Source organism: Podarcis bocagei (assembly GCF_964188305.1).
Source record: "Podarcis bocagei genome assembly, chromosome: 15".
Lineage (NCBI taxonomy): Eukaryota > Metazoa > Chordata > Lepidosauria > Squamata > Lacertidae > Podarcis > Podarcis bocagei.
This window is the reverse complement of record NC_138141.1, coordinates 42,634,570-42,657,420: the sequence shown is the minus strand read 5'-3', so window position 1 is coordinate 42,657,420 and position 22,851 is coordinate 42,634,570. Positions and strand designations below refer to the sequence as shown.

The 22,851-nt window shown below is 46.0% G+C and overlaps 1 protein-coding gene across 2 annotated transcripts in view; it reads left to right on the top strand.

Annotated features, from left to right (window-relative positions):
• The window catches only part of RAD51C (RAD51 paralog C), a 31,017-nt gene extending 22,736 nt beyond the window's left edge, over positions 1–8,281 (top strand). For both annotated transcript variants that reach the window (XM_081172190.1, XM_081172191.1), the window contains exon 9: positions 7,949–8,281. In XM_081172190.1, coding sequence (XP_081028316.1) covers positions 7,949–8,056 — 108 coding nt within the window. In that variant the 3' untranslated portion in view covers positions 8,057–8,281. The remainder of the gene's footprint in view (positions 1–7,948) is intronic.
• The last annotated feature ends 14,570 nt before the right edge of the window (positions 8,282–22,851 follow it).

Genomic DNA, 22,851 nt, shown 5'->3' with positions numbered 1-22,851 from the left:
TACATCAAAAAAGAAAAAGAAAAAGAAAAAAACAATACAGAAAAACAACCAGAAAAACAAAAACATTTAAAAACACATCCAATATTTCCGTGTCTTTACCTTTCATTTACTTGTTTCATCAACCTCCTCACACCTCCCTTTTTTGTATTCTAGTTCAATTAGCTATTTCAGCAAATCCTTTCCATCTTTCTCAATTTTCGTTCTATAATTTATCTTAAGACAATGTAACCTTAAATTTTCCACTTTGGTCCATTAACAATCTATTTTTACTTAATTCTTTATAACATTTCTGCTAAAGCCATATAATTTCATTCCAGCATCCTTCTAACGTTCATTAATTTTGCAATATTTCTGTAAATATACTTTGAATTTTTTCCAATCTTCTTCCACCGACTCTTCTCCCTGGTCTCGGATTCTGCCAGTCATTTCCGCCAATTCCATGTAGTCCATCAACTTTGCGATAAGTATTCTTGCTGCTGTTGTAGCATACATAAAGTTCTATCCTTCTTTGGCACCAATTGGCCAACCATGCCCAGGAGACAGGCCTCTGGTTTCTTCAGGAAGGTATATTTAAATACATTTTTCATTTCATTATAAATCATCTCCCAGAAATTCTTAATCCTTGGGCATGTCCACCAAAGGTGAAAGAATGTATCTTCAGTCTCATTACATTTCCAGCATTTATTATCGGGCAAATGGTAGATTTTTGCAAGCTTGACTGGTGTTATGTACCACCTGTAAATCATTTTCATTAGATTCTCTTTTAAGGCATTACATGCCGTAAACTTCATACCTGTGGTCCACAACTGTTCCCAGTCAACCATCATAATGTTATGTCCAACATCTTGTGCCCATTTAATCATAGCAGATTTCACCGTTTCATCCTGAGTATTCCATTTCAACAGCAAGTTATACATTCTTGACAGATTCTTAACTTTGGGGTCTAACAATTCTATTTCCAATTTTGATTTTTCCACCTGGAAGCCTAGTTTTTTGTCCAAATTATATGCCTCCATTATTTGATAATAATGGAGCCAATCTCGCACTCTATTTTTTAATTTTTCAAAACTCTGCAGTTTTAATCTGTCTCCCTCTTGTTCCAAAATTTCCCAATACTTTGGCCATTTGGCCTCCATATTGAGTTTTTTCTGAACCTTTGCTTCCATTGGTGACAGCCATCTTGGGGTTTTATTTTCTAACAAGTCCTTATATCTTATCCAGACATTAAACAGTGCTTTTCTGACAATATGGTTTTTAAACGCTTTGTGTGCTTTAACCTTATCATAGCACAGATATGCATGCCAACCAAATACATTATTGAAACCTTTCAAATCCAACACATCAGTGTTTTCAAGAAGCATCCATTCTCTCAGCCAACAAAAGGCGGCTGATTCATAATAAAGTTTAAGGTCTGGCAGGGCAAATCCACCTCTTTCTTTAGCATCAGTTAATATCTTAAATTTTATTCGAGGCTTCTTGCCCTGCCAGACAAATCTAGAGATGTCTCTCTGCCACTTCTTGAAACAGTCCATTTTGTCCAGAATTTGCAATGTTTGAAACAGAAACAGCATCCTTGGCAATACGTTCATTTTTATCACAGCAATTCGGCCTAACACATGTTGTTGCTTTTGAAGTTTGCAAAGGATACGTAATTAATTATCTTTTTAAACAAGGTTTTCAAGTTTCCTTTATGACAAAATGAATCTAAGTTACGTGAATTGTTATTAATGTTATGCAGTCTCCGGACAGCGGAATGAAAAGCGTTGTATTTGGTGGAAACTGAACTGCAGTGAAAAAGAAGCTGCGCTGATTTTGATGAATATAGGTTGGAGAAGAGATTGCTGCCTTCCTGCATCCCTAGGCCTTAGAAATAATCCTTCAGCAAATATTGTGATAGCCGCGCTTTCTTGTCGTAATGGGCAGCTTTTGCAGAAGACAGAGCCAAGCAAGCAGAACCAATTTTAAACTCTTCTCTTCAAATGTCAAGAGCATAGCTTACCACATTGTAACTGTTCGCTTGCCATGTGTGCTCCTGGTAACATGTTGCCATAGCATTTCTTACGTTTTTGTTTTTTTAGGGCGAAAACGCTGCCTTTTGAGTACTGAGGCTTTGGGGGGATAAAAATACGACCTTTCAATTCTTGGAGTAAGACTGCTTTGCAGATGTGCCGTTACCAGCCTCTCTAAAGCTTTATGTGGTTTGCTTGCTTCACAGCACTCCAGCCATCAACAAAATACAGTATGGTGAGAAAGTTTGCTGGACGCTGGACTAGATGGGCCATTGGCCTGATTTAGCAAGCTCTTCTCAAAGCAGTTTACTTAAAAGCATGTAAAGTATCTATGAAAAATACAGCTGAAATAATGTAGTTTTAAAAACCAAATGCGCACAGTAAAGTGATTAAAAATGCAGATTAAAAACACGAACATTTATTTCTTTCCCCCACCCATTTTTTTAATGGGAGGAGGGTGTTGTTGCTCCTTAGCCAGCTTGATCAGTGCAGCAGAGTGTATGATTCAGAGAGCGCATCTGTAGAAATCTGTGTTCTTAATTAACCACACAGTTCTGAGCAGAGCCATGAAATTTACAAACTCTTTGGTCTTTTACTGGAAGCTGCCTCCCATTTGTTTCTTGGCAAGACAGTTGGTCGCCTCTTTCATTTCAGGGTAATGTTGTCCTCATGGTTATACAGAGCAAGGCACAGAGTAAAGGCAATGTCACAGCATTTTGTGGAACAATGTTGTTGCTAAATATGATAGGTTTCAAGCTCCACTTGTGCTGGACTCCAAGAAATGGTAATGGAAAATTTTCCATTTGCTTGTGAGAAGCTTAAAAGCATTATTGTTTATTGATCCTGCCCTTCCTCCCAAGGAACTCTTCCCCACCCACCATAGTAAATGCTGGTAAAATAAAAGATACCACCTTGATCTACAACCTCGCGTTTTTAATGACACACAGGCTGTGTACACACCACACATGATCCCCACCCCCTAGACTCCTGAGATCTGTAGTTTATTCCTCATAGAGCTACAGTGGTGCCCCGCAAGACGAATGCCTCGCAAGACGGAAAACTCGCTAGACGAAAGAGTTTTCCGTTTTGGAGGTGCTTCGCAAAACAAATTTCCTATGGGCTTGCTTCGCAAGACGACAATGTCTTGCGAGTTCCTGCTGGTCCCCCCCCCCTTTTTCTAAGCCGCTAAGCCGCTTATCAGCTGATCCGATCAGCAGATAAGCCGCTAATAGCGCTAATCCGCTAATCCGTCAATGGGCTTGCTTCGCAAGACGAAAAAACCGCTAGACGAAGAGAATCACAGAACGGATTCTTTTCGTCTTGCGAGGCACCACTGTATAATGTCCAGTGCTCTTAACAACTTACAGTTCCCAGGATTCTTTGGAGGAATTAATGTGCTTTAAAATTGTGTACAAAGTTACAGTTTCTTCAGTTGTTATACACAATATTTAGCTTAGTTTAACTACCTGGCTCTAGAATAATGGAGCATTATTATTTCATGCTGAACATTTTTTAAAACCTTCAAAGTGTTAGGTTCTGCACTAGGGATTCCTGGATAAGATGCTTTAAACTGGCAGATGTTTTTTCCATTTTCTAAAAAACTGTGTAGTGAGAACAGGTCCCATCTGTAGATGGCCAGAGAATGCTTACATCTTCAAAACTGAAGGCTTGTTGCTGATCAAGAGTTTTTGTTTTTTAAATAAGTTGTCTCTTGCTCATTCACCCACCCTCCAGTCTGTAGAATTTGGGTGGTTTCTAAATTTGTACCGTGCGAGACTTTGCCAAATGCTGTAAGAACGGTTGTGAAAAGCTGTGGTCTCTCCATGTACTTATTCAGGCAAATGTATGCTATAAAGGCTGCTTAAAAGTTACTTACCAGTAAGAGGTCAAGCTTTATTAGAGAAATTACAGATCAGAGATCTCACAACGTCTAGGAAGTAGCTGGAGTTAATTTAATAGGTGACATTCATTTTGGCAAAGGCATAACTAGCTAAGGATGATGCAATCAACAGAAGTATAGTGTCCAGATGAAGGGAATTAATAGTACCACTCTATTCTAATTTGATCAGACCCCACCTGGAGTTCTGTGTCCACTTCTGGGCACCACAGTTTAAGAAAGATATTGATATGCTGGAATGTGCAGAGGTGGGTGACCAGGATGACAAAGAGTCCAAAAACCATTCTGTATGAGGAACAGTTGAGGGAGTTGAGTATGTTTAGTCTGGAGAAGAGAGGTGGTATGATAGCTACCTTCAGATATCTGAACAGCTGTCGCATGGAAGATGGTGCAAGCTTGTTTTCTGCTGCCTCTCAAGAGGGTAGGAGCCAAACCAGCGGATCCAAATTACAAGAAAGGAGATTCCAACTAAACATTAGGAAGAACTTTCTGCCTGTAAGTGCTGTTCAACACTAGAACGGGCTCCTTCAGAGGGTGGACTCTCCTTCATTGGAGATTTTTAAACAGAGTCTGGATGGCCATCTCTCAGGAATCCTTTAGCAGTGATTCCTGCATTGCAGGAGATTGGACTAGATGTCCTTTGGGTGTTCCTTCAAACTCTGCACCTATGAATTTAGGTCTTTAGGGGGCAGGGGTAAAGCAGCATTTCTTAAAGAGACAGATTATGCCGAGAGCTGTAGGCTGAAAACATTTGAGAATACAGTGGTACCTCTGGTTATGTACTTAATTCTTTCCGGAGGCCCGTTCTTAACTTGAAACACCACTTTAGCTAATGGGGCCTCCTGCCGCTGCCGCGCCTCTGACGCGCGATTTCTGTTCTCATCCTGAAGCAAAGTTCTTAAACTGAGGTACTATTTCTGGGTTAGCGGAGTCTGTAACCTGAAGCGTATGTAACCTGAAGCGTATATAACCCAAGGTACCACTGTACATGGTTGATTCTCTGGATTGTGCTGACGTTAGTGTGTTGCACTGCACCTTCATCTGTGTTCAACCTGTATATTTGTAAACCATCTCAAATACTGGAACGGTGCTTTAAGTCTTCAGCCATACCTCCTTCCAAAGGGAACTTAACCCTATAAGAGGTAGGGAGCACTTAACAGGACAAACAGTACCCTTTCAGAATGATGTCGAAAATGATACTTTTATCCAGTGGCTGGAATTGCAAGTGCCTATAGAAAGTGCGTATAGATTAAGAATACGCTGAAAGCACAAAAAGTTGATTTGGAAGTCAAAAAGAGTGTATATGTTAGATGTTGTGTTATTAGTTACAGTTTAGTGGTGTTATTGGGGTATTATTTTGTTTGTATGTCCTAATTGTTCCTTTTCTTATTCTTTTTCCTTTTTTCATTGTTGTATGTAAAATGTTTTGCAATAAAAGTCATTATATTAAAAAAAGGAATTCCAAGTGCCACTGTTGCTCTGATTATGCATAATTTTTAGCTCTTCTGCTTATATAACAGCTGGAATACTTTTGCTTGAACAAACTTGGTTTCTGGAGCAAGTTGAGGGAGGATTTGACATTTGCAAGTGGGTGGCTGGTGGCCATGGTGATTGATGGGGCAAAAGGCTGGGATCCCAACAGGTGGAGCCAGAGCCAATGGCAGGCAGAGCTAGATGATTCTTGTTTTGTCCCTGTCCTCCTCCCTGCTGAGTTCTACAAGGCACAACGCTGAGACTAAAGAGGAGGAAGATGGCAGGCAATAATAATAATAATACCCCACCCATCTAGCTGGGTTGCCCCCATGGGCTAGTTGGAAGTAAAAAAGCAGTCTGGTGAGGGCAGACTGAGCTTGGTGGGACAGTGCCTCAATTGCCCTAATGAACCAGACTCCACTGACATTTGCAGTGAAAGGGGTGTCATAGCAGTAGTGAAACATAAACCTTTTGATTATGCACTTCATAGACTCAAACACTTAATGACTCAAAACAGCCGGGGCATCTTGTCTAGATTTTGCCCTTCTGGCATGTCTCTTAAAAAGAACGACCCGATTTGCCACACACGACAAGACAGTCTGTAATGCAGCATGCTGAAAGTTCCTAGAGATCAGCAAGAAAGAAATACTTGCTGTTTTCATTACGGATCAAGTTGGTCTTGCTCGTAGGACCTCCTGGCATTTTGTAAAAGTCACACCAGATAGTAATTCCACCTGATGTTTCACACTCGGCCAGCTTGAAATGTCATCTTTTCTGAAACAACTTTACTGCTTCCTTGAGCAATTGATAGCCATCTGAAGTGTGCTTCACCTTTCTCAGAACAGGCCTGACAACAGAATGGGTGTGTGTATACACACACATTAAGGGTTGTCGTCTCTGCTTTCTCCAGATGCCACCTAGAGCCCCCCCCAACACCTTTTATGTATATAGGAAGAAAGGTGGCACATTCAGACCATACATTTGAAGTTCATGGCTTCCCCAAAGGATCCTGGGAAATGCAGTTCATGAAGGGTGCTAGGAGTTGTGGCTTTGGGAGGGATAAAGTACAATTCCCAGGGTTCTTTGGAGGAAGCTGTGACTGTGAAAGTGGTACAGATGTGCTCTGAATGTATTGTATGGAATGTAGGGATTCAGCTAATGAGTCCCATCAGCAGAAGCCTTGCGCAAAGGCTTCTGCTTATGCCATGTTGAATTCTTCCCATTGTCTTGCCTCTCCCTTATGACATTTTAGCAGATGGCAAAGACCTTTTCATTTTATTTTAGAAAGGCCCCTGGCCTTTAATTATTAGCGATTATAGTTGATTGTTACAGTTTTACTCTGGCGATATAATGTGCTAATTGCAGTTACTGTTTTGTCTCCTGCTGTGGCTTTTATAGGTTTCGTTTCTTCGCATCATTTTCTTCCATTTGGGCTTTGCAATTTCATTTTTATTTTTAGTAGGGATGTCATTGGTTGGCTTAAGACTAATTTGGGGAAAGATGGGATATAAATGTTTTACATAAATAAGGTAGACAGAGTGAAAAACCTAGAGGCAAGGATAAAGTATAAGAACATGTACGTAGTTATTTAAATTGGCCGAGTTAAAACTTGGGCAGAAGTAACCAATGGGGTGGCCTCCAGACAGTGTTGGACTGCAACTCCTATCATCCCAAAACAGTCTGGTCAGTCATTCGGGGGGGGGGTACTGTGTTGGCCACCCCTGCAGGTTGGGCTTGGGAATGCTGTGAACACCATGAAAAAGTTAAGTTTTGAAGGGAGATAGGAATGAAGGGAGGGAGGTGAGTGTCATTATGGAAGTATTGGGGGTAGTAGTTCTAAACGTAAGGAGCAACAAGTAAGAAAGGACCATTCTTGGGTGGGTGGGGGTCATTTCAGGGAACAGCATGGCTGAAGATGGTGGAACAGAAGGAGCAGCAGTCTGCAGACATTCTTGGAGTACACAGATTATTTAGATTCATTCCAGCCTAGGTTCAGTCCTGGCCACGGAATTGAGTCGGTCTTGGTCACCCTGCAGAGTGGGACAGTGGGAGTGCGACTTTGCTCCTGCTCCTTGATCTCTTGTCAGCACTTGATGCCATTGACCATGGTTTCTTCCTGGACCGCCTCCAGGGATTGGGAATTGGAGGCACTGTGTTACAGTAGTTCCAATCCTACCTTCAAGACAGAGTCCACAGAATATCATTGAGAGAGCGCCTTTAGGCCCCCTGGCAGCTATGCTATTGGGTGACACAGGGGACGATCTTATCTCTGGTGCTATTTAATAATCCACATGATAAAGCCATTGGGAGCAGTCATGAGTTTTGGGGCAAAGCTGCCATCGGTATGCCGATGACACTCGGTTCTGTTTCTCCATAACATCTGAATTGGGAAATGTTGTGAAGTCCCTGAGCCATTTTCTGGATGCAGAGGTGAAATGGATGAGGTAAAGGGCTGAGCCCCGTTACCAAACTACTCCTGATCTATGGGAATGCTGCTGAATCCCTAAAATTTTAGTTTGTTTGCAGCTTTCCAACTGTCCTGTTACTTTATTCTTTGTCTTCTCTACAGACTCATGGATTCAGAGATGTTCAGCTTCCATCTCCAAACCGTACACCAGCAGAAAGTGAAGCAAACCCTCGTAAAAGACCACGGACAGAACAGATGGAAGAAAATTGACCTGGAGCAGTAGCAGCTCTGTTTGAAAAGGGTTTGCATTGAAGGAGAACTTCAGAGTGTTCAAGAGACTATTTCATTTTGGGGTGGGGTAGGGAATTTGTTTATTGTTAATCCATACCATGGTGTGATTTTTCTCTCCCCTCCATGTCTCCCATCACTCACCCCTGGACCCCATTCTTTTTCTTTCTAAATAAAGCTTGAAAATGTATATATTTAAAACAACTAGTTACCAGTTTCCAGAGAGGTAGGTGTTTGGTAGCAGTGTCCCATGCCATAATATTAATGGTGAAGTATACTGTAGCCCACAAAAGCTTGGTCTCTGAAATGATTTTTAATCTATACAGGCATACCTTGTTTTATTGCACCTCGCTTTATTTTGCCTCGCAGATATTGCTCCTTACAAGGATATGGGTGCAACTGAAAGGCAGCCCAGCTGCTTCCAGGGAAAGGAAGCCCCCCCTACCCTTGTCAAACACTTCTCTTCTAACCACAGAAATGGAGCTGGCTAGGGATGGAGCTCGTTTTCCCCCCTTCCACCCCTGCAGCCAGCAGGACCTGGCTTAATTTTGAACATAGTATGGTGTAAACATAACCTTTATATGCACTGGGAAACAAACAAAAAAATGTGTGGCTTGCTTTATTGCAATATTCACTTTATTGTGGTGGTCTGGAACTGAACCTGCAAAACATCCAAGGTATGCCTGTAGTCTTTACAGTGCCACAAATTTGTTCTCTGGTTTTCTTAGAATGGAGGATAGGAAACTGGCTGATACGAGATATTTGCTGTGCAGCAGAAAGGCAAACTTCAGCCACTTGTGGGGTTCAACTCTGTGGCAGCCAGGCCTTCGGTGCCAGGAAGGACTTACTGGAACTATCATGAAGTCCAGAGGTAGGGAACCTCAAAGCCAAGCTCCAAATGTGGCCCTCCAGACCTCTCTGCCCAGCCCTTGGGACCCTCCCCAGGCCACACACACTCTCCAGGTGGAACATCCCTTGCTGGCTTGCCTTCACGCCTTTGTTTAGTGTTGTTGCCTGGCTAAAATGCATCCTTGAACTCTGATAATGCTTCATGCTCACTCTGGACGGAGGATAGAGAGAGGGGTGTGGATGTATGTAGAAACTGGCCTGCAAGACTGAAAATTATATCCATTGCTCTCTGCCCACTTCTCTGCCAGCCACCAGCATGTGACCCCTGGATGGCTACCCAGAAGGGAACGCGACCCCTGGGCTGTAAACACTTTCCCATCCCCTGGCCTACTGATTCATTTTCTCCCATAGGATTGAATGCAGCCAGGGCTTGAAACCATCCCTGAGGTGACCACTTGGGGCCACTGAGCAACTTCCAGCTGCCCCCTTGGCTATTGACCACAGTTTGAGAATGGGCAAAGAGCAGAGCTGTAGCTGTTTTCCTTGCTTCCCCAATGCAATTTAAGTTTATTCCATAGAACTGAATAAGAATTGCTGGAAATTAAGATTGCTCCAGTATGTGCATTCTGCCCTGCACATGCTGTTTCTTTAAAATGGCCATGGCTCAGTAGCAGGGTACATGGTTTGCATGAAAAAGCTGTCAGGTTCAATCCCTGGCACCTCCAGGGAGGTTTGGAAGAGATCTATCCCCCTGCTGGCTGAAACTCTGGAGAGACACTGCCAATCAGCATAGACAAAACAAAGCTAGATGGATCAAAGGTCTGGTTTCATATGAGGCTATTTCCTGTGTTCCTATACCAGGGAGAGACCCCATCTGAAACCCTGGAGAGCTGCTGCCAATCATTGCTAGACAGAAACTTCTGACTGACAGATAAGGCAATTTCCTGGGTTGCTTTGTCAAATTCTGGTCTATCTTAAGAGGCATAGCTCAGAAGTTGACCCACAAACACACCGGCAGTGTGTTCAGATAGACGGGTGTACATTCACATATTAAAAGCAGTGTTACATGCAACATCTGGCTTGAGAAAGCAGGCATTTCTGCTCTGTGGTGCTGCACCTGCTCTGTTAATACATCATACATCTGGATAAAACCTGCAGCCCTGCAGAGCAGATTTGAGCCCTTCCAGGCTGCCCCATTATAGCTGAATGGGGGCCTTGGACAACAAAACTGCTTCCCATAATACTGGGCTTTTTCCAGTAAGAAAAGCTGTGGGGAAATGCATGCTGAAAATGTGGAGTGATACTTGCTTTGATGCAGCTTCATCTAACCTCCCTGCAAACAAATCAGAAGGAATGGTCATTGAATAGCCAATGTCATCTAAGCTCTTCTTTGCTGAATAGGAAGAAACCTCAATAAGCAGATCACCCAGAAGTGCCCACAAAAGGTGAAAAGGAAGAAGAAAACTGCATCTTTATTCTGATAAAAAATAATAATCTTCAAACATAACTTTTTGCGGTGAAGCATGGCAGTTGGCATCAATCATGGCACTTTTAAAATGTAACGTGTAGACTTAAAAACAGACATGGTATTTCTAGGGCACAAGAGCGTTGGAGGTTTATCAGGGTAATGAAATATTCAGGGTTCCATTTTGGGAACTTGAGATGTTGTCAAATTTCGGAGTCGGTGAGTCAGGAAGAGCTTCCCTGCCAGTGCTGAAACTAAAGAGGAGCCGACAGAAGAGGGAGGGAGAGGAGACCAAGTTGTGACTCAGACATGAACCATTTTTGGCGCAGGAGACATGCGCAAGACAAAAGGATCCTACAGTGGGTGATGTCAACAAGCAAACGCTTTGTTTGGGAATAATAATAGCTGCTTACATCTTGGCAGTGCCAGCTGAGAGGGGTGTTTGATATACTGGCTACGCCTGCTTAGCCACATGGAAAACGGGATAGTAATTGAGGGATGTTGTGACGCCTTTCTTAAAAAGAGCCGCTGATTGCTACTGATTGAAGCATTGATTGGTGCTTACTCTGCCTGGCTACGAGAGGGAAAATCTTTCTCTGTTCACTCAGTTATTTTGATACATGCCATGGTTATGGTTCTAAGCCTCTTATCTTCCATGTGGGATTTTTTTTTTTAAATAGCTGTCTCCTATACGGTATGTTTTACGCTATCCTTAAAGAAAAAGAGATGTCACTCGCTGGTGGGCAGTGTTGAGGCTACCACCTAATAATTATACCTTTTTACATACGGTATATATAAAATGTATATCCACAGAATCCAGCAGCAAATTCAAAGCAAATTAATTAGTATTGGGTGCTTTCTTAAAGCTTAAAGCATGCAGAATGCATGTTAAAGTCTTATGCTTTCAGCCCTGCAAAAGAGTCTTGGGTAGAAGACATTGCATTCAAATTCTTCCTGAAAAGAGAAGCTGCAGAATCAGATCTTGCCTTGAACCAATGTGGCTATTATTCTGTCAACACCATCACCCTGCCCCCACTATAATACTCTCCCCTGGGAGGCCAACCTAGCATTGACTCTAACATCATCTTCACATCAGTACAAGAGTTTTTAAACATTGCCAAAAAGTTGCCTAGAGCCTGCCCTGTGTTAGGCAGTGAACAATCCATACAATACAATCCATAATATGGTTTTCTGTTTCCCTTCCAGCTGTGCACTCCTATTCCTATGAGTGACATTGGCTTATTCTTTAGCAAAATCTTGCCCTTTGCCCTTTCACCAGTGCCTCATCATGACCTTTGCTTGGGAGCATCTGCAAGGTACTGTAGTGAGCATTCCAGTTCAAGCCAGAACAGAATCTGCCTCTTAATGGTAGGTTTACATGTACGGCCAGGTGCAATTGTTTTTCTTAACACAGACACACCCCTCTTCGTTTGTGGCTGTTAGAGTTTGATTTAGCTTTGCATGGTAACGTGGGGGGGAAGCAGCACGATACCGAAACGAGAGACGCCTGTAAATGTGCAAAATAAGACGTTTAGCTGTCCAATTTTGTCACGTTGACTCAAAAAGGAAATGTCAGATTGTTTGGGGATTGATGCTCGAAATGCCAATTGTATCTAAATGCACGAATCCCAAAGATCCTGCTGATTATTAGTATTATTTAATTTGATACTACAGCAAAGCTCATTGCTTAGGAGCTGGAGGAGGCAATAATCGCTATCCCACAAGCCTCAAGTCCCTACCATAGAGCTTAGCATTAGCATTACCCTGTAGTTGTAACTTGTGTTAAGGTTTTCGGAAGCTGCTTAATTTTCTGTTCTGGAAAGAGAAAACGAGGCACTTAACTCCATAGTGTTACCAGCATTTTCTGTTTTGAAGAATACATAAATAAAAACTCCCAACACACTAATCAGGACCCTTTGTAGCATGCTACAATCAGCTCTGAAGCAGAATAAACCTACCGTAATTGTGTTTTTTTAAAGCAAAAAACTCTGATCTGTGCTGGTGGAATCAGATACGCTGCAAGTGATAACCTTTTTGTCCAAATATGCCATTCCTGGACACTAACATTATTGGGTAAAATATTTGCCTATCCTAACCTACTACTTACAATGCTGGATTTCTACTTGCAGGGAGATTCCTCCCCCCCTTCTTCAGGAAGCACTGATTTCCTCCCTGCCCTCACCTGTCATCTGAAATAATACAGCCCATTCTACCACGGTGAGGATTCTCGTGACTCATTACCACCCAATTCTGCTGCCACAGTTTCTAGTTGCAGGAGCTATTCCTTGCTGGGCTTGCCACCAAAGTGGTAGCATCACTTTGAGGTTATCCCTTTGGAGGTGAAGTGAAGCTAGGTGCCATTTTCTGTTCAGTGTTGTTAGATTTGAGTCCTCTCAATGGCTTACCCTGTTGCAAGCCACCTTGGAGATCATTTGATTGAAAGACAGGACCTATCAATCTTAGAAATGAATTAAATGATGTAATGGTTTTTATAATGCAGACTTTGAATTAGCAGTGGGCTCCAGTTTTTAAGTGGTTTTGATTTGCTGATATATGCTGGCATTGGCACTGGCTTGAAAGGCTTACTGTAAATCTACTTCTGGAACATTTACTGCAGTAAATGAAAGGAAATAATGAGTGTGCCCTAGAATAGAAATCCACTCTGGAGTGCTAACATACACTGTCGATAGAGGTTGTGTCCACCTGCGTTTGGAAGTGTAATTGCATAGAAGGACTAATTAACTAGTATTATTCTGCCCTGGTGTATGGTAATTATATTTGCAATTTATTTTTTATGGGGCTATGAAGGTTTGTCTGAGGCCAACGTTTTTCCTAAGGCAGCGGGACTCCGTAAGACAAAATAAATCAACTGCCATTATTCTGAGCTGTGTAAATGGGCAGAGGGCCAGCGCTAAGTTTATACATCATGTAAGACATCAGTAAACCCAGCGCTGAGAGAGGTGTGGTGGAGCCAGCAGCTGTGTGCTAGGCCTTCTTTGCAGAAATTTCACACACACATGGATTCCCCAGTGGGGATGTGTGGCTTGGGGAGAATTCCGAGGGCCAGATTTGGCCCCCGGGGCTGAGGTTCCCACCTCTTTTATGTTATTTATTATTTATTAAATTTGTATACTGCCCTTCATCCAAAGGTCTCACAGTGGTTCACAGCATAAAATACAGAATAAAGCCACAAAGTGCATAATAAATGACAGCTGGAAAGAGCGCAGAGAAGAAACTCCATGGCACATCTGCAGCAGTACAACCGGATGCCTTCATCTGCCCCAACTGAAACAATACATGCCTCTGCTGTATCAGTGTCTATAGCCACACCAGACTCTTTAGCCTTCCAATAGCTTGACTTCACCCCCAAAGGTGCATTCCTCCATTGTCTCCCGAGACAGACAGATGCCAACAACAAAATAAGAACGGAACAGTACAAAAATCCCCCCTCCCCTCAAAAACATTTAAAGGACCTCTTCCCTGTATGATTACAATATTTCAGGGTAATAAATCTCACAGGTTATTTGTTTTGTTTATATCCTGCCTTTCTTCCAAGCAGCTCATTTATGGTTCTACTGCCTGCCCCCAGTTTATCCTCACAAAACCCCTGCAAGGTAGGTGAGGTTTAAGAGGTAGTGGAGATCAGTCCATACAGTCACTCAATGAGCTCCCACCCAAAAGTGGGAATCAAAGGTTGCCACAAAGGTGGGAGAACAGGATCTGATCTGAATCATGCCAGGCACAGGCAGACCCCATAGGGCAGCCTCCGCCATTTCCTCCCTAGAGGTGGGAGGAGAGCAGCAGTGCCCCCTATTCACCCAGAGGATGTTGGAGAGGCGGCATTGAGAAGGCTGCCCAGAAGGCAGTAGATCCAGCCTCCATCATGGCAGTGTACAATTCATTCCTTGAAGGCCGGATCTGTTGCCCCCGGGATCCAGCTGCTCAAGGCAGTTACCTTACCTTGCCTCATGGGTGGGAAAGCCCTGCATGCATTACTGGGATTTTTAACAAGGCAGTAACAGGTTAGACAGAGAGAAACACAATTTGTTTGCCCCAGTATATGAGGGGAAAGTAAAGTCCCTTGGAGAAGGAGCAGTAACTCAGTTGTAAAGCACCTGCTTGGTTTATTGATTTATTTATTTCCAATATTTATATACTCCTAATGACAAAAGCCATCTGGGTGGTTCACAGGTAAAGTTTAAAAACATAAACTACAATAGGAAACTAAAATCTAACAGAATAAAACCAGCAACAGAGAACGACATCCAGCAAAACAAATATAAAAAGCAGCAACGAAATATTTATGACTGAAAATGCCTTCCCTGAAACCTAAAAAGGTCATTGTATAGGCACTAGGTAGACCTTTCTGGGGGTGCCAACACTGGAAAGGCCCACTCTAGTAGCCAACCTCATTTGTTTCATTTTGTTCCATACTCTTCTGCATTCATACATGACAGGCACAATATGTCATGAACCCAGCCTCACTAAACCTTCCATCATTGTAACTTGAAGAGTCTTTAAGCTGCCACATTCTTCACCTTGAGAGCTCATTGGAAAGAAAACACAATGCTGTATTGAGCAGCATACATTTCGTTTACCTCACTTAAAAAGACTATTGTATATATAGTTTTGACGAGGGAGTGAAAAACTCATGGGTATGAGCTTTGTTTGTTTGTCTGGTGTTGGGTTCCTAGCCTTACTTTGCAAGACATGGTTCAAAAGGTTTCAGCATCTCTTGATGGAATGAAGTGCAACATATGTTTGGATATAAAAAAGCACACTGACACTCCTTTGAATATGCTTGTGCTGTCTGGATCTGAAAGCGTCAGTCTCTGAAAATAGAAAACCTTTGTCAAACGAGATTCAAATCTTTTCTTTTTTAACTCTGGCAATCCTCCAGAAGGATCGGGTTTCAGTCCAATGTTGTTCATCCTCATGTTGAACAGTCCAATGTTGTTCAGTCCAATGTTCAGACTCATTGAAATTAATAGGCATGTCTAACATTGGTCCATTTGGTTGTATTCAATGCTAGCCCTACTCAGAGCAGACGTATTGAAATAAATGAACATTACCAGGTTGGGCCTTTTCATTTCAGTGGGTCTACTCTGGGTAAAATAGTTGGAAACAACCCATTAATTCCAATGGCTGTACTGTGGCTGATGTTGGGTAAGTACATAAAACGAGTCTGCTGGACCAGGCAATAGCCCATTCAGTCCAGAGTTATGTTTTCACAGTGGTCAACCAGAAGTCTGTGGATCATCCCCCAGCTAGACCCTAGCTATGTTTAGTGCAGTCCTTGTTTGCCTCAAACGGCACACAGCTCCCATGAATCCAAGCATTTTAGCTTAAATGGATGGTAGATCAAATTGCAAATTTATTTCCATTTGCCATTCCGTAATGAATGTCTCAATACACCACTCAAGCATATTAAAGCACTTCAATATACAGAGAATTTATGAGACACCTTTAGGATAATCAAGTCACCAGCATTTTCCATTTCAGTTGTGGGTTGCTGATATTAAGTCACGATCAGTTTCCAAATGTGGCACACTGCACTTTTAGCCAGTACTGTAAACCTGAAATCAAATCGTTCAGAACCATGGACAACGGTCTGAACCGGAATGGATTTTCACGTTCCATCTAATAAGAATACCCTTTTGCAAATTTATCCCGCACTGGCAAATTTCTAATTGCATTTAAGCATAACAAATACTAAATAAGAAACACTGGGCTCTGGGCAAAGACAGTATTTAGGATGACCGGTTCTGCATGTATGAATTATTACCATCAAAAGCCTATATTGACATTCAAATCCAGAAGTTCTGGGTTGGAGTAAAAATCAATAGTTTTGCCATGTACTGCAAGAGACCCAGGAATCCGTCCCAGGTTACGAAAACTGCATTGTGTGTTACATCTTAAATGAAATCAGAAAATATTACTTGAAAAATAAGTTGGCAAAATACGCCACATACATATTACCACACTGCAGTTTATTGTTATTATTACATTTGTATCCTACCTTTAACCAAAAGAACTCAAGGTGGTGTACACCATTTTCTCCCCACAATGGCCCTGTAAGGTAGGCTAGGTTGAGAGAGTGACTTATAAAGAATGGTAATGACAGTGAATAGTAATGGTTGGCAAACCATTATATAGCAAAGTCAGGTTTTACTAACACACTTTTCATGTGCTGTTGAGGGAAGAAAGAGATGCATAATTTGCTTATAAAAGGTGCTTGCATGTTGGAAAAGGCATTTTAATGCTGAAAAAACAAGAGTTTTAAAAACAAGGTCATGGTGACCTTGAAAACAACTTTAAAATACCACTTCATTTTAGCGACTTTTATATACCCACTTTCTCTAGTTCTTAGAGATCAACATGGAAATCAGTCTTATACCAACTAAGACCACCGGTCCATCAAGTTCAGTAATGTATACACTGACCGGCAGCAGCTCTCCAGGGTTTTGAGCAGGAGTCTCATCCAGCTCTATCTGGAGTTGCCACGGATTGAATGTGGGACCTTCTGCATTCAAAGCAGCTGCTCTACCACTAAGCTACACTCCTTCCCCCAACCTTTAGTCTTCTACATAGAACATTCCACAGAGCTCCTGTCCACAGAGAGTCAAGATCCAGACTCCATGAATAAGCTGGATATTTTGATTTCTGGGGGAAACATGAAATATACCACTATATAGCCTTCATCTTCTATCATGAAAGACCACTATATTCTCTCTTACTAAGAGTTATGCCAATGAGTACCACAATTTCAATAATCTTTATTTCAGTATCTTCACAAAAGGAATCTCCTATCTATTCGAATTGGAAAACAATAATTTACCAAAAATCCAACAGATTTTGCAAACCTGATTATGAGTCAAAGCACAAATGTCAGAGCTGCTTCAAGATCCTAGCTCACAGAGGATCACGCTAGCCAGCGGTCATTAAGTAAAAGTCTTTATTGAATTACAGTTTCCATTCTCACGCTGCTGTCTGCAACTCTACGTCTACTAGCTAGATCGGCGAGGCTCCGTCTGAGTCTCCGCCCCGTGCGCACCAACTTAATATCCTAGCCTTGCTCCACCTTTTCCTCCTGACTGTCCTCCTCTGGGTCCCTCTACCCCCCGGGGCTTCTTCCTTCCGGGATTCTTCTGACGCTGACCCGGACCCTTCTGCCTCCTTGCGCCGGGCTTTAGGACCTGGTTCCCTTTCGGGGCTGCTCACTGCGCCGCCTTCCTCTGCATTTGAACTTGGCGCGCGCGCCCAACCTTCCACTTTCCTCTTAACCGTTTCTTCGCTCCCCGATGGAGGTGTGGCCACTCCTGACTCCTGCCCTCCCTCCTGTGGTGAGCTGCCAGCGCTTCCCCCCTGGCTCCTTTCCTCTTCCCTGCTTCCTGGCGGTGACGCTGGTCCCGATTTCCAGCTGCTCCCCCCTGAGTCTCCTCTGGCTCTATCTTCCTGGGGTGCCTCCCTAGACTCCCCCCTTGCCCTGGCCACTGGTGCTCCTTTCTGTGAATCCTCTGATTCACTGGAAAGACTGGGAGATCTCGGGTCGTCGTCATCACTCATCCTTTCCTCTGTCTCCTCCCCTTCGCTCTCTGTTTCCTCCCTTGCCCGTGCCTCTGCACCTAAACCCCTGACATCCATCCCCCCCTCGAAGCCCCCCAGTCCCCCCTCCCCTCCTTCCGGTGCTGGAGCTGGGGGCTGCTGTTGCAAAGGGACGAACGTCGGATATCGGTCGCTTCCCGTGGTAGGCCTCCATCGGAACTCTTCCGGGTCTTCCTCTCCGCTCTCGTTGACGACAGTCACCTCCTCTTCCATCTCTGTGCCGCCGTGCTCGAAACCAGGGTCGTCCCCGAAAATGTCCATGTCCGTCTCTCCCGCACTTCCTCCAGGCGGCGTTGCTCGGCCGGAACAGTCCAGCCACTTCCTGCGGAACTGCTCCTCCGGCCTATCGTCCCACCAATACGAGGGTTCTGAGACAGATCCCGAGGGTGACCCCTCCGGGGAACGGACGTCTCGTGTTGGTTCCTCGTCCGAGTCGAACCCCCTGAACGTGCTGTCCGAAAGCGTGGGCGTGAAAAGCCAGTCGTCGAAAAAGTCTGCTGGCATAGGTCTATGTGGGAAGAGGGCATGAAACTCGTCTTTGAGCAGAGGTTCGTCCAAAGCGTAGCCCGGCACCCAGCTGTTCGCACTGGCCGGGGTGCCCTCCCTGGCGAGAAAGTATTCTACTCCCTCTTCCCCCCATCTGGAGTCCAAAATCTCCGTGACTTCGTTGATGCGCTCCTCCTGTGCCACTCCCGTGTGCCCCGTTCCTTCTCTGAGCGGACTCGGCGCCGTTCCGGGTTCCTGGAACCTGTGCGGTGCCTTGTAGGGAGTGAGCACCGATCTGTGGAACACCGGATGCATTCTGGAACCCTCCGGAAGCGCCAGCCTGAAAGCCACCGGGTTGACCTGCTCTTCGACTTGGTATGGCCCCAGTTGTTTATGCCCTAGTTTCTTCTTGGCCAACGACCTGGCCGGCACTGCGTGGGCTGCTAACCAGACCCAGTCTCCCACGTGGAGCTCTTCGCCAACCCTTCTGTGTTTGTCCGCTTGTACCTTGTATGCGTGTTTAGCCAGCTCCAGGTGGCGCCGCAGCTGATCGTGGACTTCCTGCAGCTCCGACGCGAACGCATCTGCTGACTGCGGCTCCCCTTCTCCCCTGCATTCCAGTCCCGGGAAGGTTCTAGGGTGCCGCCCGTTGTTGGCGAAGAACGGCGTGACGCCCGTGGATACGTGCTTCGTGTTGTTGTAGGCAAACTCTGCAAGCGGCAGGTAATCCACCCACGTCGCAGGCTGTTGGTTTGCATAACATCTCAGGTACTGCTGCATGATGGCATTGGCTCGCTCCGCTTGCCCGTTGGTCTGCGGGTGTCTCGCCGACGCCAGATTGATCTTGACGTTTAGGAAGCCCATCAGCTTCTGCCAGAAGTTCGAGATGAACTGCCGCCCGCGGTCGGACAGAATAGACCGTGGCAGACCGTGAACCTTGAACACGTGGTCTATGAACAGTTTGGCGGTTTGCTCTGCCGTGGCCACCTTAGCACACGGAATGAAATGCGCCATCTTGGAGAACAGGTCCACAACCACCAACACTGCCGTCTTGCCCCTTGAGCTGGGCAGATCCGTGACAAAGTCCAGAGCCACCCTTTCCCAAGGTTCGACCGGAGTTTGCAGCGGCTCCAACAGTCCAGCCGGCGGTTTGTGCACCGGCTTTGCCCTCTGGCAGGTGTCACACCTCGCCACGTAGTCTGCGACCTCCCCTCTCATTCCAGGCCACCAGAAATCCCTGGCTACTAATTCCACCGTCTTCTCCTTGCCAAAGTGCCCGGCCGTGGGTGTGTCGTGCAGCTGCTGTAGCACCTTGGCTCGAAGTTCGTCACCCGGCACGTAGATGGCCCCTTTATGGATGAGCAATCCATCTCGTAGCTGGAAACCGTCGGCCGCTGCCTTGCCCCTTTGCACCTCTGCCATCTTTGCTCGTGCGAAGGAGTCCCCCTGCAACGCTCGCCGCACCGCCTCTAGGTCCACGGTCGCCGCGGCGCACGCCCACACTGTCGGTGCAAAGATGTGCATGGCGGCCGCTGGTGTTGCGTCCTCCAGATACTGTGGCTTGCGGGAGAGAGCGTCTGCCATGATGTTGGTGTCCCCCGGGACATACTCTATGCGGAAGTCGAAGTCCGCAAAGAACTCAGCCCAACGTATCTGCCTCTGGTTCAGGAACTGTGCCGTGCGCCAGTGTTCCAGATTCTTGTGGTCCGTGCAAACCTGCACCGTGTGCTTGGCGCCGATCAGAAAGTGCCTCCACGCCTTGAACGCTGCATGAATGGCCAGCAACTCCCTGTCCCATATGGTGTAGTTCTGCTCGGACTTGCTGAGCTTCCTGGAGTAAAACGCTCCCGGCCGCCACACGCCCTGCGGGTCCTTCTGCAGCAGGACCGCCCCCACTGCTCTGTCCGAAGCGTCTGTCTCCACCCTCATCGGCATGCTGGGGTTGACATGAAGCAACTGCTCTTCCGACGCGAAGAGACGCTTGAGGGCCTGAAAGGACCGCTCCGCCTGCTCTGTCCAGATGAACTTCTTCTTCTTGGAGCTAAGGGTGTCCGTGATGGCCGCCGTCTGCATCGCGAAGCCCTTGATAAACTTGCGATAGAAGTTTGCAAAGCCGACAAACCGTTGGACCTCCTTCCGGTTGCGTGGGCTCTTCCAATCCAACACTGCTCGAACCTTGGCGCTGTCCATGGCGAGCCCCTTGTCAGACAGCTTGTAGCCCAGAAAATCCACCTCCGGCACGTCAAATTGGCACTTCTCCAGCTTGGCGTAGAGCCTGTGTTGCTTTAGCCTGCCCAGCACTTCCTTGACGTGCTTGTCATGTTCTTGCTGCGACTCCGAAAAGATCAGGATGTCATCCAAGAAACAGACGCACGTCTTGTAGAGAAGTCCCGCCAACACGTGATGCATAAATGCTTGAAAAACGTGAGCGCCATTTTGCAGGCCAAAAGGCATAACTCTGTATTCGTAGGTACCCAGTGGCGTGAACATGGCTGTCTTCCACTCATCACCCTCCCGCATGCGAATGAGGTTGTACGCCCCCCGCAGGTCCAACTTGGTGAACACCTTTCCCTTCCGTACCTTCGCCAGGAGGTCGTCGATGCGGGGCATGGGGAAGTCCGACGGCTTGGTCACACTGTTCAAAATCCTGTAATCCACTACGAGTCTTTTTTGGGGCGTGTCTCGCTTCTTAACAAAGAATACAGGACTGCCCCCCGCTGCCTTAGACTCCCGGATGAAACCGCGCTCCAAATTATGATCGATGAAGTCTTTGAGTTCCTGCAGTTCGTCCTCAGACATGGAATACAGCTTCCCTTTAGGCAGCGCCGCCCCCGGCAGCAGGTCAATTTTGCAGTCATATGGTCTGTGAGGGGGTAGCCTGTCCGCCTCCTTCTCGCAGAAAACTTCCAGAAATTCTGCGTACTTGTGGGGAATCGCTTGCAGCGTGCCTAGCAGCAGCTGTGACTCCTCTTCCTCTCCTTCCTGCCTGGGTACGATGCAGTGTTCAGCACAAAAGGAAGAGCCGAAGACCAGCTGCCTCTGGAACCAAGCCATCGTTGGGCTGTGCTTGTCCAGCCAACTCATGCCCAATACAATGGGCGTGTCAGACAGTTGAGTGACGTTGAAGCTGATGACTTCCCTGTGATTCCCAAGGCGCATCACGATTGGTGGCGTCTGCTTCACCACTTGCCCCCCTAGCAGCTCCCTGCCATCCACCGTGACAACCTGCAGGGGCAGTGTGGCCGGCAGCAACTGCACAGCGTGCCTGTCGACAAATTCCTGCCCTATAAAGTCCGCGTTGCTGCCGGAGTCGATGGTGATTGGCACGTCCATGGTGATTCCATTGGGCAGCTGGAGAGATGCTGTGAGCCTCACTACTGGTTTGGGCGGGAGGGGGTTCACTGGCTGTAAAATTTCTGGGGACTGCGTCACTAACACGTCTGGCTGGGCCCCAGTGCCTCTTCCTCCAGCCAGACATCGTCGTTTCCCTGCTGTGGTCCTCCCTGCTGCGTTGCTGCAGTCACCATTGCTGAGGCTGCAGTAAGCTTGTGGGGCCTCTGGGGACACTCTTTCGCCATATGCCCTGGCTGCTCACAGACGTAACACTTCCTGGTCCCTCTAGGAGGCTTCGCCTTCACTGCTGCCGGTGCTAGGGCTCTGGTTGCTGACTGAGCCCTTGCACCTCCAACCTCCATAGGTTCGGCTCCTCCTCCTGGCGGAGGCGTGGATTGCGCCCGCGCTGCTTCTCTGGGAAAGAAGGAGGGGCCCCCGGCTGGTTCGCGCCCTCCACGTCCTTCGTCCTTGCTCCACGGACGTCCTTCCAGCCTCACCCCCACTGCCAGTGCCCTCTGAACGACCTCCTGGGTGGTCCGGGGTCTCTCCCCCCTCGCTATCTCATCTTTAATCGAGTTGTGCAGTCCCTCCCAAAAGAGGTCTCTTACAGGAGCCGAATCTCTGTCCCATTCCAGGGCGCTGACCAAGGCGAAAAAGCGGGCATGATACTGTCTGACGCTGGCCCTCCCTTGTCTCAGCCCATGCACCTCCTTCCGTGCAAGATCAATGTCAATACTTGATAAGAAACACCCATCCATCGCTTTAATAAAGGCATCCGCATTCTGGAGCGCCGGATCGTTATCTCTCCATAAATTGCGCAACCATGCTTTCGCCTCCCCATGCAGATGGGACATGATGAACCCCACTCTCTCCTGTTCATCTCTAAAGTCTTTATGCAACAGTTGCAGTGCGCACAGTACGTCGGCTCTAAAGTTGGGATACTGTTGCAGGTTCCCATCGAAGTGAGAGAGCAGCCCGCCTGTCCGTCTCGCCAACCCAATTCCCTCCTGCCGGGGTGTTTGCTTTGCCAGTACGTCTA